The following is a 19177-nucleotide window of genomic DNA, read 5'->3' as shown; positions in this document are numbered from 1 at the left end:
AGCTGCTAATTATCCGGCTGATGGAGAGTCACTGAAGTGGGACTGTCAGAGCAAGGGGTGGCCCTTGTGTCTGCGATGGGATAAATCTGAGGGAGGGTGAAGGTTGGGGGATAAAAGAAGTTGGACAACAGGAGCGGCTATTTTAGTAGTAGCCATCCATTAACAAAACTAATACTTCTGCCAGTCAAACTATTTCCTTTAACTTTGTGCAATGTGATCTGTGTTGAGTGATGGTAAAATTATTCTAGTATTTTACATGTGAATGTTAAATAACATGTTAGGGCCAACAATACCACTTTCCCATCAGCTCTTGCTTTATCACCAGCAGCTATAAACTCTACAAACTATTTTGAAAGGCAGAATTTTCGATCATTTGTGAGCTCTCCAGTAACAACAGAATAGTAACAAAGTGTTTTCATGGGGTCAACTATCGGATCTAGATCACTCTACTATATTATATATTCTTTACAGCCTCTTCAGTCCCAAAACTGTACACGGTGCACATTTCCACTGCGTTCCTCTCCATGCTACAGCATCATCTGTCCAGAGGATACTGGAGCAGTGCCTGTTGAATTCCATATGAAGTACTCTTTGGATTGAAGTTCTCGGGCTGAGGATAGGACAGAAAAAATGCTTTCAGTTTCAGCAAATGTTTATGCATCCAACATTGCTTCAAAGAATATTGTGAACTCACATGTTACAATCCGTGGTTTGGCAGAGGAATAAACCTGCACTGAATGCTGGTCCACACAACATCCGGATAGCGTCATGTCAGGCACTTTGAAATACAACTGTGAATATAATGTTGGAATTGTTAATCACTTTACAATTCTGTCCCAAAAGTTTGATGGCCAAGAGTGAGAGTAAGAAACAACTGTGATGTATTGATTGTAACTGGATAATGATTATCACCACTTATATTGACTTACTTTAATATAGGCTGTGAGCTCTGTGCAGAGGGGGTCAGTAGGTCCTGGTGTTGGCCCTGAAAAGCTGATCCTGCCTTCCATCGTGACCTCACGACATTTAGGGAACTTTTGTCCTGAATATCAAGTGAAGTGAAAAGTAGTCATTGTTTTTTTTTCAGATACAGAGCTGCAGTAAACATTATTCTTTACAGTGAAGCTGTGTTTCATCTAAATGGTTCCAGCTCGGCCCAACTCTACTCTACTCGACTCTACACACTGCAGATAGTACCCCCTCAATAGGGGTGCAGTTTGCAGGGATGACTGTCACAGATTGGTTGGACACACACAGTATGGCTGCTTCAACTTGCATACTACTTCATTCATAAAACAAGGAAGTGCTTTAGTATTGATTTAGGACCAGTTTAGGATGAGGGAAGGACATTTCTCTTTGTTTGATAATGTTAAAAGTAAAATTAGGCTTTGTTGTTGGCTTCCTGACTCATTTTAAAGGAGATGAGAGAAAAAGAGACATAGTAGGAGTGAAAGAAAGAGAGAGACAACATAGCGGTGGTCAAGGAGAGGGAGCAGCGGTAGAGAGAACAAAGTAGCAGTGAATGAGAGAGATAAAACATAACTTTCTGATTGTTTAATGGCGGTTACATTCTAAAGCACAAACAAATAGCTTACTTAATTTACTGTGGAAACATAGGCTCTTTTACTGCTTTTCCACTGCAGGATGTCCCGTGTCAAGCAAGTGATGATTCTAGGGACGATTCTCTGACCAATCAGTGGTCTGCAGTGTTTTCACATCACCTAATAGTCCTGACTCAACTTGCTTGGAACCTCGACGGAGGTGATACCAAAAAAAGTACTGGGTACCAGGTACTATCTACAACTTTTGTCTGATGGAAAACCATAAAAGGTGAGTAGAGTCGAGTCGAGTTGAGCTGAGCTGTAACATGCAGTGGAAAAGCAGCTTAAGTCTCTGGAGTACAAAGCTTACCGAGGACCCAAACCAGCAGGTTCTTCTCCTTTGAAACATCCAGTTGTCCAGAGCTCACCTTCATATCCACAACACCCATCTGATCCCTGCACACACAAAAAAGAGTCCACAAGCAAGTTTGTTAGTGCAAACTTGAACTGAAATAATTTATATTAAATTCTTTTGAAAGCTTTCATTGGTTCAGCCATTTTAATTGGTGTTCCAAAAAGATTTATCAACACAGAGGCAAATGATGAAAGCAGATTTGACACAGGAGAACTGTTTATCTATATTGGATCATTATCAAAATGAGAGAATTTTATCATCTCTGCTCCACAAGAACACCCACAGGGACAATGAACTGTCAGTGTATTTCATGTGGGAACCTCACAGCAGAACAGTCTGCTGATAAAAAAAATATGTTAAAGGGTTTTTAAAACAACATTTATGGGACATTTGTGCAAATTGTGTGAGAGGAGTGTTTTACCACACAGTTGCGCATGATGAGTAAAGTTTGAGATTTGGAGGATAGGTTATTACTTGGCTGTCAGAGGCTTCATTTATTCAGATTAATGAGTTATTCGGTGTTCTGTCATGAGACCAGCGCAGATACTCTGCAAAAAAGGCCTATTGCTTTTTTCCAACTAAAGATACAGGAGGGATCTGTTTCATATTACAAAAGTCCAATGCAAGAGACCAAAAAACATTTATTTTTAGAATACTGTGCTACTCTAATAACTGGTGTTTTTAATGTCACTGTTCAATAATTTAAAACCTTTTTTTAAAACAGTTATCTTACAGATACCTTTACTTGATTGCTGCTAGAATACGTTTTGGCAAGACTAGGACACTGTAGCCAACTTGACAATTTGCATGTATTTAGTTTTGGTCATAATGAGACAGATTTCTCAATGTTGTGAACACTTAAACTGTTTATGTCATCTTGTGCTCTTTACCTGTTAAAGAAGGGCAGGCGTGCTTCACAGTACTCAAAGCTATTCTTTACACTCTCATGAAGTTTGAGAGTTACTGACACACGCAGCTGGTTTGCTTCTTCCTTCAGTTGATATGACCCAAGGATGGGGGGAACAGGGACCTGATGAAGGAGTAATATTTCAACAGGAATCATTGGAGATATTCAGACTAATATGTGGGTATGTTAGTATGTGTTGTATGTTTTTACCTGAGATGTATAGCTGCATAGTCTGAAAGGCTCCAGGGGAGGAGAGAAGGGGAACTTGTATGGCCCAGAGAAAGCTGAGCCATCACAGTTATCAACGCTGCTGGCAGTCAGGATACTGGAATCCAGTGAGGTGACACAGGGATGGACCAGTATGTCCTGCAGTGGAGAACCATTTGGTGGCAGAGTGAGGGTCACTGTCACATTTGGGAGCACCCCCTCCACTTCACACTGTTGACAGAAGGACAAACATAGTAAGTAGAACAAAAGACAAAGAATTATAACTCTTTCTTTACTTTAAACTGCACTTACTTTGCATGTCACAGTGCCGTAGACATCCCACAGGTCCTGTCTACTCCGGTTACCATACTGCATGGAACGTACTGTCTCTATCAGCACTACGTTCACCACAGCCCGACCCCGGTGTAGCCCCGTCTTCCAGGCTGCCTGCTTCTGGTTCCCAGCAGGCGTGGGTGCTGTGGATGTAGCTGGTGGCCCCAGTAGTGGCACATCCAATGGTGTGCCAAGTGGACAAACCTGCAGGAGCACAGAGGGCAGCATTGCCAGGCGAGAGGCCAGCCCCTCACTATCAGGCTTACTCGCAGAGCCGAGTAGAAAAGTCTGTAGGCCTGCCAGAAGCGTGAGGCCCTGGGAGACTGACAACAGGCTGGCCAGAGGTGGCCGTGGCTCAGCAGGGGCATCCACTAAAGGCAGGCAAGCTAGGATAAGAGGCCCTTGAGAGATGGCCAACACTGGCCAAAGTGCTCCCTTTCCAGGACCATCCACACGCAGCTCCAGGGCTGGTGACCGCTGACGGTGGAGGCAATCATCTCTGAGTGCTACATATGACTTGTGTGAGTCTGACAGCCCCAGCTCAGAGAGCAGGAGCTGCAGCACAGTGCTTTCTTCTGGGACTGCTACATATGAGGAACCTGCCAGGCTCTTTGCACGGTGCTCCACAGTAGAAAACCTCCTATTGTGGGGAGACACAAGACATTAGTAAACACAGTGTGCTCAAAGCAATGTGCCAGCAGATGTTTCATGATATAATAACGCTGCTGCAGTCATCTACACTTACATAAACGGGAAGTGTATTTATGAAAACAATTACAAGTCGGTTACAAACCTCGAAAAGCGTATTGACACATTTTCTCCCTTCTCCTGAGAAATAATCCACACAGCACGCACACTCATTTGTCCAGGCGCACTTCAGTCTCTCAATTTACAGAAAATTCTGTGACTTACAACATATTAACATTTTGTCATGCATTTGTTTCACTAACGCAGCAGCTGAGCTTCCTGCTACTGTTTCATGTGACAACAGCCGCCGATCAGCCGACACACGCGCATGCGCACTTGCAAACAACTATCTCCACCCTTCTTTCCCATACAGGAAGCTGGGCTGCTAACCAGCTAGCTGTCAACAAAGGGGCTTAACTGCTTGAAATCTAGCAAATCCATGTGGGAGTCGGCGGTTTTGCCGACTCTGAGCTCCATCGTGTAAACTGCATCTCACTACTCCGCCAGCTGAATGTTGAACATGGCGACAACTGCTCAGCTGTTCGAGGTAAAATGACTCGATGATAGCTGTCAGGCTAGCTAGGCGGCTAACTATCATTAACGGTCCTGTTCTTGCTTAATTGATCATCTGTGTGTAATTGTTAATCAGTAATGGCTCAAACAGCTGGGAATATGCTTGCTTCATGTTATTAGCTACAATTAAAGGTGGACTTGTGTACTTTATCTGAGTCATTCGGGGGAAACGTCAATGTTATTGAATGTTAATGTGCAGTAACGTCAACACAAGTACAGCATAGCGTCAACATACTAAGTCTGTTCTTGTATCTTAACGGTGTTTATTTATTAGCTGGTGTTTTGCTGATGTGTGTGTGTGTGTGTGTGGTGATCTTCACTACCCTCATTATTTGCTCTAACGTTACCCACAGGAGCCCTTTGACGCAGATGAGTACATTGAAAGGTTGGCATGGAGGACTCCTGGAGGAGGCTCCAAAGGAGGAGCTGAAGCATTTGACCCTAAACGGTACTGTAGGAGCTTGTCATTCACATTTACAGTACACACACATCTTCCTCCCCCTTATCATTAGGGTTAGAATAGATATTATCATAAACTGAAGAACCAAAGAAATCCAGTAGAGTCCAGAGCTCCGGGTTTTAACCTTAACTTCGACGACAAAATGTAACACTACCAGTGGGTCACTTAGCTCCTGAATGCATTTTTGCAGTCTTATATACATATAAAAAAAGAGTAAGATTTTTCACACCATTAAATTGACAACAAACAGATTATACTGTTTAAAATACTCTCGTATTAATTGAACTTTAAATTCTGGTATGGGAATCACTTTTTGACAATGAAAAGTTTGGTTCTGATACAAATTGTATATTTTCCACATAAATATTACTTTTTATATGTGCAATGCAGCTTTTAAACTCATATTCAGTGTGAATGTAACTCAGTTGTTCGGCTGTATAACAATGCAACCTCCTCACTAGAATTCAGTCTTGCTTCATTGCCCGTTCCACAATTCACCCCTCATGTTTTTAAGATTTTTTTTTTCTCTATTTAATCAAGATATCCTAGTAAGCCAGAAAAATGTCAGCCCTTATGTTCCCAACATTGCATTTTCTTTTCTCTTACTGCAGCTGTTGTTGTATACATTGTGGGAACTGCCGATATGGTCAAGAGCAAGGATGCCCTCTTTCAAATCAGCTTTGGCTTCAGAAACCAAACATTTTAAATTTATTAGACATTTTTGAAGATACATTATTTATACATTTATCTACAACTGTCAATATTAACTTGCTGAATACTGTTCGAGTTAAATAAAGTTGTGCATGTACCAAACTTCATCTCACTCTCACGCGGTTATTGAGGTGTTTTCTGATGGTTTGGTTGGAGGGTATAAGTATATAACTCATCATGGCATTTTCAGTGTTTGTAGCTATGTTTACACTTGGGGACCAAGTTATTTCTCGTAAGCAAAAATGCCATAACAGTTTAACTATACTGTAGATCCATCCTGCCTTATCTATTTCCTCCACAAAACTGTTGCCACCACCTCCTCGGAAGCTCTTAGTGAGGAGTCGGAGACAACATATCTTTGGAGGCCACCATACTGTGAGTCACCAGCCAGGGAATGAGTGTCTATTGGGAAGGGCTGGGAGATGTCTTTAAGCTCTAGCCAGTGCTGAGGGAATTAGTCAAGAGATTATACACTCATCATTTTGGGATGTTTCCTACTCTATGAAATGTGCTGCTGACTTAGAACATTTGCTCTGCAGTCCTGATGGCACTTAAAATGCAGCTGACGAAGCTGCTAGTTTTCAGAGCTTCTTAAGTCTGGGGACCCAGGAATTAAGCATCCGGCACTATTCTGTTACTATTAACTACTGTATAACTGTGAGGTCAGTGGGACACATTTAACCTTGTGGTACCTAATTACTCCAGCTATTTTTTGCGTGTTTTACCTGTTGTATGTTGCGGATTGTTGTTATTTAGATCAGTATGTGAAGTTCTGCATCTACATACCTTCTTTCTGCTGTGATAGGTTGTTGGAAGAGTTTGAGAACCACATAGAGGAACTGAAGCAACTAGATGAGAAGATCCAACGGCGGGTGGAGAAACTTGAACATCAGTGTCATCGTGAGGCCAAGGAATTTGCCCACAAAGTGCAGGACTTGCAGAGGAGCAACCAGGTGTGTTGTATGGTCAAATTCACCCAAAGACACCCACTTGAATGTCTTTGAGCTTTAAAAGATGATTTATTCGTCACATTACATGAATTCTTCACATCCCCTCTGTTCTTTATCAATTCAGGTGGCCTTTCAGCATTTCCAGGAGCTTGATGAGCATATCAGCTACGTGGCAACCAAGGTTTGTCACCTTGGCGACCAGCTGGAGGGGGTGAACACACCTCGGCAGAGGGCGGTGGAAGCTCAGCGTCTGATGACCTACTTCAATGAGTTCTTGGATGGAGATCTACGCAGTGATGTCTTCAATAACCCAGACAAGGTGAGCATGCTGCACATGTTCCCTCCATTCACTTCAGTGGAGAGGTGTGTGTGTGTTTGTGTGTGTGTGTGAGAGACCATTGACAAGGACCCCAGCTGTGATATTGCTGGAGGTGAGAATGAACAGGATTATGAGGTAAACCATCCATATTAATTTGTCAAGTTTATCCCTTTAGTTGGATCCCTCGGCTAATTTGGATTAATAAACTGTCATTTGCTGTCTCACAATAGCTGGCTGATTGACTAGCATGGATGTCAACATGCTCATGTCAACTCTAATTGCATTTACAGTATGTTGTCTGGGAGGGAGAATTTGGTTGGTCCTCAGCTTTGTGTGGCATTACAACAGGAAAGAGCTTGTGGCATGATGGTACATGTAAGGGAGGTGATAACACACAGGCGAGTAGATGAAAAGCCCATTTGACTTAGTTCCCTGCCTACAAAGAGGCCATGATGATGTTAGACAAGTGACCCCTGAAAGTTTGATTTTGCAGTTTTGTAAGTACAGTAACAGATTGGGATGCTTTAGATTAATTCCTGTTAGTAGGAACATCATTAGTGGATGCAGAGCAGTGAGTCTCGGGGTCAATCCCAGAGACGGGAGCTGGAGATGGAGCTAGTTTTTCCGGAGAGGCATGCAGAAATATATGGCCAGATTCCCTTTCCTGAGCATACCTCCAGATGAGGGGGAAAGAGGAAAGCTGCAAGTGAATAGCTGAAGGGGGATGGCTTTGCTAATCCTTCTGAAAGGGAGGGCTGGGCCGCCAGCGTGGAGACAAGTGCTGCTAAACCCTGACTGCAGGGAGACGGCTACATTACTTACATGGGATTTAGCTAATCTTAGCTGGGGGACAGATACTTAGAAAACCTTCGCCGAGCAGAAAGGCTGGATCCTCCTCACGGGAGCAGAGTAATGATGTTAGCTGAGGCAGGCATCTGCGGGAACAGAGGAGTTGCGGACGGCGGGCCTTTCGTAGGTCTGGGTTTTTTTTTTCAGCCAGCGTGTATGTCAGGAGGGGCGGGGGGGGCGGGAGGGGGGTTCTCGACAGGGCCCCCTTTTTTTAGACAGATATCCCTGGCCGGACAGATTATTGAAGGCGATTTAGACTCCTGTGGGATTACAGCCCATTCAGAAAAGGCATGCCAATAAAGAGTTGGATGTGCTGCTAAGTCAGGACTGCTGCTGTTGCTGCTGCCGATGCCCAGGTGAGCGCAGCCTGTCTGTTATCAGCTCCCTGTTCAACACGGGGAGGTGGAGGAGGGCTGCTTTAAGGTGATGATCCCCCAAGTGGAGACACTGCCGGTGGCCTGCCCACTTTTCTGTCTGGATGTCCACCTCTCATGGTCCTGTCGTGCTCTCTCTTTTTCCCTCTCTTGACATCTTTCTCTCTCTCTCTCTCTCTCTCACACACACACACTTTCTCTCTCTCCTTCAGATTAAGGAGGCTGCTGATATCATTCAGAAGCTGCATCTCATTGCCCAGGAGCTGCCATTTGACAGGTAAGTCAGGCATCCTGGAGGCAGCTTTAGACAAGAGCACTGACAAACAAGGGGAAGGTAGTGTATTAGTGATGTAGACTATTCCTCACAGTGTAAGCCCATCGAAGAACATATTAAGTATTTGAAGTCTGTATATTACAAGGTTTCAAGAAATAAAACACATTAACTTTTAGAATTTAAAGTGGCATATCATTAGTAGTTGTCTCCTCGATGGTTAATTATGTTTTTCTCTGACAGATTTGCAGATGTCAAAGCAAAAATTGCAAGTAAGTTTGTGACGAAACTCATCACCTATGATAATCTGTACTAGATACAGTAATCCCCAATACAAATACAATAACAGTTAGCTACAAACGATAATATTTTGTGTGTTTTTGTTTGTGTTTGCAGGTAAGTACCATGACCTGGAGCGGCAGTTAATCCAGGAGTTCACTGCTGCCCAGCGCAGGGGTGAGATTGGACGTATGCGGGAGGTGGCAGCAGTTCTGTTACATTTCAAGGTGACGGAAAGTAGTCATGTTTGATGTCTACATTTAATCTTAATCTTTTGTTTATATACAGTTATGTTATAATTAGAATTGCCACTCAATTCATACATGATGTAATAACATAGAAGTTCAGTATCACTGAAGTTTTCTTCTGTCTTTAAATGCTGGATTAAATCTGCTCTTTGAATGAATGTTTGCAGGAAAGTAACACCTCTGTCTGTTTGTAATAGGGCTATGCACACTGTGTGGACGTCTATATCAAGCAGTGTCAGGAAGTAAGTGTATTAAGTTTCTTTTTTACTTAATGTTACACTTTTTTATAAGACTATATCACCTTTAGCTTCTGGATTAACCCTTCGTTGGTCTTCCTAGGGGGCCTACCTGAGGAATGACGTGTTTGAGGACACGGCAGTCCTCTGTCAGAGGGTCAACAAACAAGTGGGCGAAGTCTTCAGCAGCCCAGAGACTGTCATGGCCAAACTCATCCAGAACATCTTTGAAAACAAATTACAGGTATTTCTACTGTTTCCCATTTGTTTAGGCTTATCAAGACCGGCCTCAGCTGTCACGTTATATTTGATTGACTTTATGTCCACAGGCACATGTAAGGGAAAAACTGGATGAGACCCGACACTCTGATGTGGAACAGTACCTCAAGAACCTCTATGACCTTTACACCAGGTAATTAGCTTGTTCACTTTTGATTGACCTTCTGTATACACAGTACCCTTCACCCTTACATTTTGGGTGTATTGTGACTTCTCCAGGACCACAGCGTTGGCCACCAAGCTGACAGAGTTCAACCTGGGCTCAGACAAGCACACCTTCCTGTCCAAGCTGATAAAGAGCATCTTCTCCTCCTACCTGGAGAGTTACATTGACATGGAGAGGGAATACCTTCGCACTCGAGGCGCTATGATTCTACAGCGCTACTATGATTCCAAGAACCACCAGAAACGTCCAATTGGCACTGGCAGGTCAGATTGTAGTTCTCCTACTGTTTTGATTATTTGAACATGTTATGCACAAAGATAAAATGTAGTACAAACAATCGTTATTTATGTCTTTCTACAGTATCCAAGAGCTGAAGGAGCGGATCCGACAGCGCACCAACCTTCCCCTGGGCCCCATCATTGACACCCATGGGGAGACCTTTCTGTCCCCTGAGCTGGTTGTCAACCTGCTGCAGGAGACACGTCATGCCTTTGAGAGATGCCACAGGGTGAGCCTTTTGTGCTTTCTATAGACTGGAGGGGCGTGTGGTAACGGCAGCTACAAATAGAAAGAACTAATTTTCGTTCTGTTGTGAGAGAAAACTCCTGCTGGGTTAAATGAGTTAAACATGTTCCCTGTCTTTTTGTTTGGGGTGACTCAGCTTTCAGATCCTTCTGACCTGCCCAAGAATGCCTTCTCAATCTTCCTGCTGCTGGTTGAACATCTGTGTGTGGAGCACATTGACTATGCTTTGGAGATTGGCCTTTCAGGTATATTCAACTCAGCTCATTGTAACCACAACTTCTCTTTCCTGTGTTGAGCTGACCTCGGAGACTTACTTTGTCCTCACTGTCTGATGCTGAAGTAGAGTGTTGCTGTGAATGAGAATCTGTTTTATATTTTGTGTTTATGTGGTTTCGATCCATGAAGAGCGGGTGGCAGCAGTTTTCCTCCATGTGTGAACATGTTGATTTATCTTTTCATCTATCTTTTAGTTTATGGTCTGGACTTTTTCTCTCCCTCTTTGATCTACAGCAATTCCCTCATCAGATGCCAAGAATGCCAACCTGTACTTCCTGGATGTGGTTCAGCAGGCAAACTCTATCTTTCACTTGTTTGACAAGCAGTTCAATGACCAACTCATGCCTCTTATAAGGTCAGTTAAAGGTCAAAATCCTCCATATTCCACGATATTCAGTTATTAAATAGCTTCATTTTCAGATCAAAGGGAGACCTCTGAATTTACTGTTTTAAAATCTGTGTCTCCAGCTCATCCCCAAAGTTAGCAGAGTGCTTGCACAAGAAGAAAGAGGTGATTGAACAGATGGAAGTGAAACTGGACACAGGAATCGACAGGTTAGTATGTTTATAACTAACAAGCTACTCTTACATATGATGTGTTTTATCATTTATACTATGTGCAAGCAAAACGACATAATGGAACAATAAATGTTCATTAATGAGTCATGACTCATTCATTCTCTAATTCATGTCTTTTCTGTTACACTCAGAACACTAAACTGCATGGTGGGGCAAATGAAGCACATCTTGGCAACAGAGCAGAAGAAGACTGATTTCAGGCCTGAGGACGAGAACAACGTCATGATCCAGTACACTACAGTAAGAGATTCAGCCTCTGCCGCTGAGCTCACATGCAAAACAAACAAATCTGCAGAGTCAACTGGCAAATAACTTGCTTGTTCTTTGACTAAAGTTGGCTTTTAGTTTTTGTTTGTTGTTTTTATGCCTCTGCGCTGGTGACAGGCATGGCCAGAGGAGCTATGTTTTTGGGTTGTCTGTCCGTCCCATTCTTTATCTCAGGAACACATTGAGGTAATTTCTTCAAATTTGGCACAAACGTCCACTTGGACTCAAGGATGAACTGATTAGATTTTGGTGGTCAAAGGTCAAGGTCACTGTGACCTCACAAAACACGTTTTTGGCCATAAATCAAGAATTCATACGCTAATTATGACAAAGTTTCACACAAATGTCTAAAAGCATAAAATCATGAAGTGATGACATTTTATATCCAAAAGGTCAAAGGTCAACGTCACTGTGACATCATAATGTTCTGCAAAAACACTTTTCTGGCCATCATTCATCCCCATAACTCAGGAACAAAAGGGGAGATTGTGACCATAATTCACATTTAGTCAGATACTGAATTGGTGACACTAATCTTGGGTGCCCACTTTGAAACTGTGCTGACTGTATTGATCATCTGTGCTTCTGGGTTGAAAATGTGTGTGAAGCATCCACATTTTAGAATTTGTAGCTTCTTTGCAGCAATGTCTGTCTACTGTCATTTCCACAATTTTGTGTTCTATCAGAATCAGCTTTATTGGCCAAATATGTGAACACATACAAAGAAAATACAATTAATACCTTTTTATTAAATTTCTTCAAAGTCTTCACTACAAATATTATGAGTCTGGAAAGACACGGATGTAAACTGCAACTTGACTGGTTGGCGGACGCATGCAACCACAAAGCGGTATCTCTTGTTAATCTAATTTCCCTGTGTTTCCCCCCGTCTGGCAGGCTTGCTCCAAGGTTTGTGCCTACGTCAGTCGGCAGGTGGAGCATGTTCGGAAGTCCATGGATGGGAAAAATGTGGATACAGTGCTGACTGAGTTGGGCGTTCGTTTCCACCGACTCATCCACGAGCACCTACAGCAGTACAGCTACAGCTCAATGGGAGGCATGCTGGCCATCTGCGACGTGGCTGAATACCGACGATGCGCCAAGGACTTCAGGGTGAGCGGGGGGCATAGGTCCAGGATACACTGGTCACAGGGCAAAACATGGCTCTGCCTACAAAGGCTCTGCCTGTGATTTTATTAAATAAACTGGTCAGCTGAATGCTCTAATCCTTGCATACTTGAAGGGCTGCACCTAAGTATTTATTTTCATAATTTTTTTTTTTTAATTAAATGTTTAGTGCATAAAACGTTAGAAAATAAGGACATACACGTATCCCAGAGCCTTAGGTTTCATCATCCTATTTTATCACAACAGCTTTTAAAAGACCTAAAGGGAATTAGTTTATAATGATATGATATGTGAGAAAAGCCGTAAATTCTCATATTGGAGAAGCTGGAAGTTAGATTTTTTTTTTACATATTTATTTGATATGTGATACATTTTCTGTTGATCGACCAATCAATGAATCAACTAATACTTTAAGCAATACATAAAAGTGTGAATGGACTCATAAAAGAGATGAGGGTAGTTTTTTTTTTTTTTGTGGATGTTAGATATAACGGTGCATTTAAAAGCAATACAAGTTTTCCTTAGAAATCTGCGATTTATCATGTGGAGCGTTTGTCATAAGAGGCTTCCATATATGCAGGGAATAAATGTGTTACTTTACAAGGTGTAAATGTTTTTGTGCCTCTTTCCTCCAGGTCCCTCTCGTGCTGCAGCTCTTCGACACACTCCACGCCCTCTGTAACCTCCTGGTCGTTGCCCCTGACAACCTGAAGCAGGTTTGTTCAGGTGAGCAGCTCACCAATCTGGACCGGAACCTCCTGCATGCCTTCGTCCAGCTCAGAGTGGACTACCGTTCAGCCAGATTGGGCCGACACTTCAGTTAATGACTGATTCAATACCTGGCTGCCCTCCGTCCAGTAACGCAGTTCCCCCCCCTTCCCCTCTCCCTCCCATGCCCATGCTTTCATAAGATGATGCACCTTGGAGATGGCCACCCCTGCTTCATTCAGAGAATGCGTCTGTCTGTCCCCAGCATACAGACTTTCCAGGGTTGCTTTGTACATCATGGACATAAAGGCCACTGCTCTTTGAATGTGGGAAATGTGCAGTTTACCTTCTTTTTTTTTCTTCATGTTGATTTCTCCAAGCTGAAGAAGTTTAAATGTGTATTGACTTAAGATTTAATTTGTTTTTAAATACTAATCTATCACCAGTATACATGGCTAAGATTTCAGACATAAGTAAATGGACAACATTGATTTCTGTGCTTATGTAAGGAAAAGAAAAACTTTTTTTGATTGTGCCAAATATATATACATTCTGTGGCTGCACAGGAATATACCCTAAAGCTGCTGTAAAGGGAGATTGTCAACAATCACACTGTAAAGTTAGACATCAGGCCTGCAGTAGCACTGTATTGGGAACAGCTATCCCTTTGTAATGAACTGTAGAGGACTCAACAGAGACAGCCCGACCAAGCATGAGATAGAGCTCTGTCTGGATAAGAGAGACACATGACCACCTCTCTAACCTTTGACCTCTGACCACAAAGTAGAGGTCAAGAGGCCATCGCAGAGAAGTGTGATCTGAACTATAAACAGGTCTGAGAACCTCTCTGGAGATTTGGGTGGTCCCTCTTAGGCTCAGATGATTGGTGTAATGGGTCAGTGAATATGTGTCACTGTAATTGCACAGATCAACACTTGCTCATCCAGCGACACACACAGTCCAAAGACATTGTTGGCTGGATCTGCTGTGTTTCTGGGTCAGGGGACATTGAAATGTTGACCTCTGCTGATTAAGGAAACAAACTAGCGGGGACTTCTTCACACAGGGCTTATTGGAAGTTCACAGTCACTGTCTTCTCCTCTTAAGACAAAAGACGGATCTTGTTCCCGATGCCTGAAAATGTCTGCTACGCAAAGCTGCTCCCACTGTACTGCTGTTGTGACTCATTAAAAAGATGTTGCATTTTATCATTGTCCCTCCTATGAATATCCTTTAGCTGTGAATCAAAAGTTAGGCCAGCTCTCTCTGTGAATGTCACTTTCAAAGTGAGATGAAACAGTCTTCCTTTCTATAGAAGTCATCAAGTATTCATGGGAATTCTTGCCACCAGAGTAAAGTTCTTTCTTAGACTTCAGGAAGTGAGCAGAGCCAGAGGGGATTAGATATCTAGGAGTTGATGAATTGTGTGCAGTAGTCATGGACTGGGGAGAGCCGGGGAGATAGAGACGCCTGAGAGCTCAGTTCCAGCTCCGGCTGGTTAGTGTTGTGTAGAAGGTACACACAGTGCTGTGCAAGTTCAAACAACATAATTAATTAGGCTAATATTAATATTATCAATGCCACATAAATTCAATTCTCTCAGCCCTAATCACAACTGGATAGCTTGTAAAAATTATTTTGTTAGGCCCTGATGCAAACAGTGGGTCTTTTCCAAACATTTGAAAACTATTTGTTTTTGCGGCGATTAATGTGCGCGGCGCAGGAAGGGGTTGGGGGGGGGCGAAGCCGGGCCAGGGACGATAACTGGTGTGGAGACGAAGGCAGAGGCACAGCCTGGCCCCAGGGACTCCCAGCGCACGCACATGGAAGAGGGGGAGGGATGTGTTTTTTGGGGTGGGTGTTTGAGCAGGTGGAGGGGATTAGTAATACTGTCAACACTGGAGAGCTGGATAAGACTGTCCTCTCTTACTCGTCAGTTTGAGCAGCTCTTGCATACACATTCAGACACATAAAGACGCCAATACGTACAAACACAGGGGCGTAAGGACAGAAGAAGGAAACTTGTCGGTGGTTGAACTGACCACTGTTGTTCATGTTACATCTTGACACTACTGTACTCCTTGTTGAGGCTGTTTCCCACTGCAGTTTCCTGCTGCATGCCTCTCCAACACTCAACATCTGCAACATGTTCCCTGCAGCTATTTAGATAACAAGAAACCTTCCTAGTAACATTTACACCACTGTGATGAGCCCTGAAGTAGAACCTGTACACTGACCTTGCCGTGCAACACCCTTTGACCTTTGTAACGCCTTTTTTCAACCCAGAGAAAAAGGAACATAAGCCTGAAATTTCATTCAGGTCAATTTATGAAGTTAAGGTTGAACATTGGATAGTTCCATTAAACTAAGTTTATCACATTAAGTACCAATAATTATATTTAATTGGACCTTCTCATGTGCATATGCATCCATCTTTAATCAAGGAACAACAGCAAACAACATCCATATTCAAGTTAAGCTTCAAATGTCTAAATTCTACTGTTGAATCCTCTCTGCCACTGACCACAGATGCCCTCATTTGTTTACCCTCCTTCATGTGTCTCCTCTGCCAAATCATCAACCATACTTTTCCTGTTTGTCCACTCTTTCTGCACACCCGACTAGTCCTCCAACATCCCATAAATCCTCGCTTTCGGCACATTGCTACCCCAACTAGGCCGGCCCTCCCTCTGCCTCCTGGAGCACTGACAATAAAGCATTACAGCAGTCAATCCATGTCAACAACAGCTTTGCTTAATTCCTGCTAAACACGTTTAAACTAAATCTTCACCTAATGATGCATAATGATTTGCTCTTTAGTGTGCCGGCGGCTCGTATCAATTTTGGTGGTTTATTTTTCCCGCGATCGGGAAGATGACTCAGGTGGTCTAGCCGTAACAGTCACTTAGGACGGTATTAAGGATCTCCCTGTTGAAATTAGTCAGGTAATTGTCACCAAACACACTGCAGAATGCATTTCACTCGTGCAGGATTTCACATGCAGGTAAATGTCCTTGGCTCTTATTTTTCAAACATAACAAAGTTCATCAGAGTCAAATGTTTAATTAGTGATCAGTTCAGTGATCACTGAAAATATTGAGCCGTAGAATTGAGAATGGTTTATAAACCGAAAGCAGGACTGGATATCCATAGAAAATGGTTATTTTCTATTCTTCAGGATTTCTGTGACAGACTTAATGGAAATGGTGGGGTGATGGGGCACACAGCCAGGCTCTCTGATGAGATGCAGATGTTGCCCTGGCCTTGACCTCCTGCCCATGTGATGCCGGGGCCAAAATGGCACAGGTGCTGCACCACCTTCAGTCTTGGGCAGCCAGGAGCTGCACTGTGCAGGATGTGAACGATGCCAACTCTCCTCCTTTGCTCACTTTTCTCATTACGAAGGTCTCGTCTGATGGGGCTTAATGAAACTCTCCCTTGATTCTTGCAATCATACACCACCGTCCTTTTGATGATGCTAAACTAGTGCGCTGTCCCTTATTTTCCTCCACCCTCCCCTGTGCCTTCTCTCCTATAAAAACACTATTAATTCTCTGCCGTAGTGGAGTGTTTTCCAGTGCTATTTCCTGGCCCAGTGCCTGTGCCTTGCTCTCTCTTGGCTGGGTTTGTCTGGTTGACTGCTCCACAGGAACAGACTGGCACTCTAGCTGAGAGTCCAGGGTCTATTAAGTATATTTCATAAGATATAATTATACTTAGCTAAAATTGTGCTTTATTGTTGTAGATGTAACAGTAGTTTAATTAAAAGTCTAAAATGCACTCTTGTGATTACATGCATGCATGCGTAAATAGATACAACATACACCACTGACTGGCAAATTGGCACATCCATAGTACAAGTACATAAAAACATACAGTACATAAACACTACATATTAAAATCACACAGTGAGAGTATAAAGAACAAATTGATTCTGATGGTTAAGGGACTTCAGTGCTAAACACATTCACTCACAGGGCAAACAAACATCTGTTACGTTTGTAAGGCCTATGGCCCTCCTAACCCACTGATGTTGAACCAAGCCTGTGTACACGCCAGAGAAACAAATGAGGTCTCTCTCTCCTCCACTGAAGATGAAACACTGCATCACCAAAGCATGTGCATTTGTCTAATCAAGCTTTTGCCTGCGGCTACATTGAATGTAAATGAATAGGCTTGTGTGTGCCAGCCTCTATTTCTGCTCAGACTGGCTGCGTTTGATGATGAAATGGTGCAGTGAACATCAGGCAGAAGGGGGCACTAGTGCTCCAGTGTTGCTCACCTCCCCTGTGGAGCCCTCTCTTCCTCAGAGCTCCTCACAATGGGGATCTGCCTGAGGGGGGAAATGTTGCTTTTTTAGGTCTGTGAGCCCATATCCCTTAATCCCCAGCCATGATTGACAATCATGATTTAGGGTATATGGTGTCCCATTCTAATCCACGAGCAATGATTTCATTTGCATACCTTCCGTACGTGGCCTCATTTTGGAGGAAACGGCTGCCTTTGTAAGTGATACAGAGAGAGGGAGAAAGCTGAAGAGAGTGAGTGCAAGATAGAGAATGAGGAGGAGAAAGAGAATGGATGGGGGAATGTTTGTGTTTTTTTTCTTCTTCTTCTTCTTTTTGCCAGAAGGAAGATGATAGCAGTCTCCATGCTTAACCAAACCTTCCCATATATGCTTTTCCTCTGCAGCACTTTCCCCTGACACACACACACACACACACACACACACAATGCGTGTGCATATTCAAGCACAAACTGAAGCATATTCAGAAATGTAAAGATGTATGGAGACGCGGGAACACAGAGGAACACACAGAGATGCTCCCTCACAAGATGCAAAACTAAATTGGTATTTGCTCATTTTATAACCAAGTCAGGCTTAATTATAATCATGGGAGTTTGGGAGTTACCGTATAATCTCTAGAAGGTATTAAGAATTACCCAGAGCGCACCACAGCAAAAAAGAAACAAATACAAATACGTACAATTATTTCCCAGTCATAACACCCAAGGGAGTCTGAATCAAATAATGCTCAGTGTTTGGTATGCCCACAGAGACCATTCATCCTCGCTTTTATCTACTGAGGAAGTGGAACAGAAGTAAAACACTGGATAAAAGGTCAAAAGGGTCATGTCTCAGTGTTAGGTAGAGATGTATAAGGTGAGATTTATTTTTATCCAGATAAAATACTGAATATCTAAATATATATTTATTATGTACTTTAGAAATGTGGATAATGTATATAGCTGTATAGCTGTGATTTGAAATGATTGGAAAAAAGACAAAGAAAAAAATATGTACAACAAATTACACCAAATTTAATCTGCTTATTTATTGTATATAAAAATGCTGCAAAATGAGACTAGAATTATGATAGTACTTGTAATTTTATCTTATTTATTTTTTTATTACTGGCAAAATAAATAAAAGGCATTAACATATTTTTTTTAAATTGAATTATTTGATTAAAAATTAAATTGTTTCATCTCGGATTTAATTATCAAGATGCAAGGTGTGAGATAATTACTAATAACAAATATAAACACAGACAGCATAATTTAAATTCAATTTTAACTCCCGAACAAGCAGCAGGTGATTCAGACATTTCAAACTCATGCTACGACACCAAAGGTGTATAATATTATGTATTAAATATCTAGAATATTTCAATGTGATAAAATGTGTCATGGGGTTGAATATTTCATTCAGTGTATGATATATGATATATACATATATAATGATATATACAGTCCAAATAAAAAATTGGACACAGCTGATACAAGATTTATATGATTCTGTCAGACAGTGTGGAATAAGATGATTTTAATTTCAGGGGAAACAAAAACAGAAAACTAAGAGATTAAACCTTGTGATTCAACAAAAAT

The 19177-nt window shown here is 42.3% G+C and overlaps 2 protein-coding genes across 2 annotated transcripts; one reads left to right on the top strand and one right to left on the bottom strand.

Annotated features, from left to right (window-relative positions):
- Positions 1-12: 12 nt before the first annotated feature.
- On the bottom strand, positions 13-4388 carry ap5m1 (adaptor related protein complex 5 subunit mu 1). Its single transcript, XM_042388402.1, has 8 exons — positions 4197-4388; positions 3383-4043; positions 3074-3301; positions 2847-2986; positions 1912-1997; positions 930-1042; positions 695-791; positions 13-610 (listed from the first exon to the last, which is right to left on the bottom strand). Exons 1-8 carry the CDS (start codon positions 4262-4264, stop codon positions 528-530), a joined length of 1476 nt encoding a protein of 491 aa, XP_042244336.1. The 5' UTR covers positions 4265-4388; the 3' UTR covers positions 13-527.
- Positions 4389-4453: 65 nt separating this feature from the next.
- Positions 4454-14496, top strand: exoc5 (exocyst complex component 5). Its single transcript, XM_042388401.1, has 18 exons — positions 4454-4637; positions 5017-5111; positions 6640-6787; positions 6909-7103; positions 8539-8603; positions 8841-8869; positions 8994-9103; positions 9322-9366; positions 9464-9604; positions 9690-9772; positions 9859-10068; positions 10166-10313; positions 10467-10575; positions 10841-10961; positions 11075-11161; positions 11317-11425; positions 12350-12565; positions 13216-14496. The coding sequence occupies exons 1-18, from the start codon at positions 4602-4604 to the stop codon at positions 13402-13404; spliced, it is 2136 nt and encodes a 711-aa protein (XP_042244335.1). The 5' UTR covers positions 4454-4601; the 3' UTR covers positions 13405-14496.
- The last annotated feature ends 4681 nt before the right edge of the window (positions 14497-19177 follow it).

Source organism: Thunnus maccoyii, chromosome 16, assembly GCF_910596095.1.
Source record: "Thunnus maccoyii chromosome 16, fThuMac1.1, whole genome shotgun sequence".
Classification (NCBI taxonomy): domain Eukaryota; kingdom Metazoa; phylum Chordata; class Actinopteri; order Scombriformes; family Scombridae; genus Thunnus; species Thunnus maccoyii.
The sequence above is the reverse complement of the archived record's forward strand: the minus strand, read 5'-3'. Positions and strand labels throughout refer to the sequence as shown.

What these genes read in the sequence shown, in the direction of transcription:
- ap5m1 (XM_042388402.1), bottom strand. Translation starts at nt 4,264, where the DNA reads ATGAGTGTGCGTGCTGTGTGGATTATTTCTCAGGAGAAGGGAGAAAAT. An exon ending in TATGCAGCTATACATCTCAG is followed by an intron (nt 2,987 to 3,073) that starts GTAAAAACATAC and finishes CTCCTTCATCAG; the next exon opens with GTCCCTGTTCCCCCCATCCT. An exon ending in CCTGCTGGTTTGGGTCCTCG is followed by an intron (nt 1,043 to 1,911) that starts GTAAGCTTTGTA and finishes CTTGATATTCAG; the next exon opens with GACAAAAGTTCCCTAAATGT.
- exoc5 (XM_042388401.1), top strand. Translation starts at nt 4,602, where the DNA reads ATGTTGAACATGGCGACAACTGCTCAGCTGTTCGAG. An exon ending in CAACTGCTCAGCTGTTCGAG is followed by an intron (nt 4,638 to 5,016) that starts GTAAAATGACTC and finishes CGTTACCCACAG; the next exon opens with GAGCCCTTTGACGCAGATGA. An exon ending in CTCTATGACCTTTACACCAG is followed by an intron (nt 9,773 to 9,858) that starts GTAATTAGCTTG and finishes TGACTTCTCCAG; the next exon opens with GACCACAGCGTTGGCCACCA.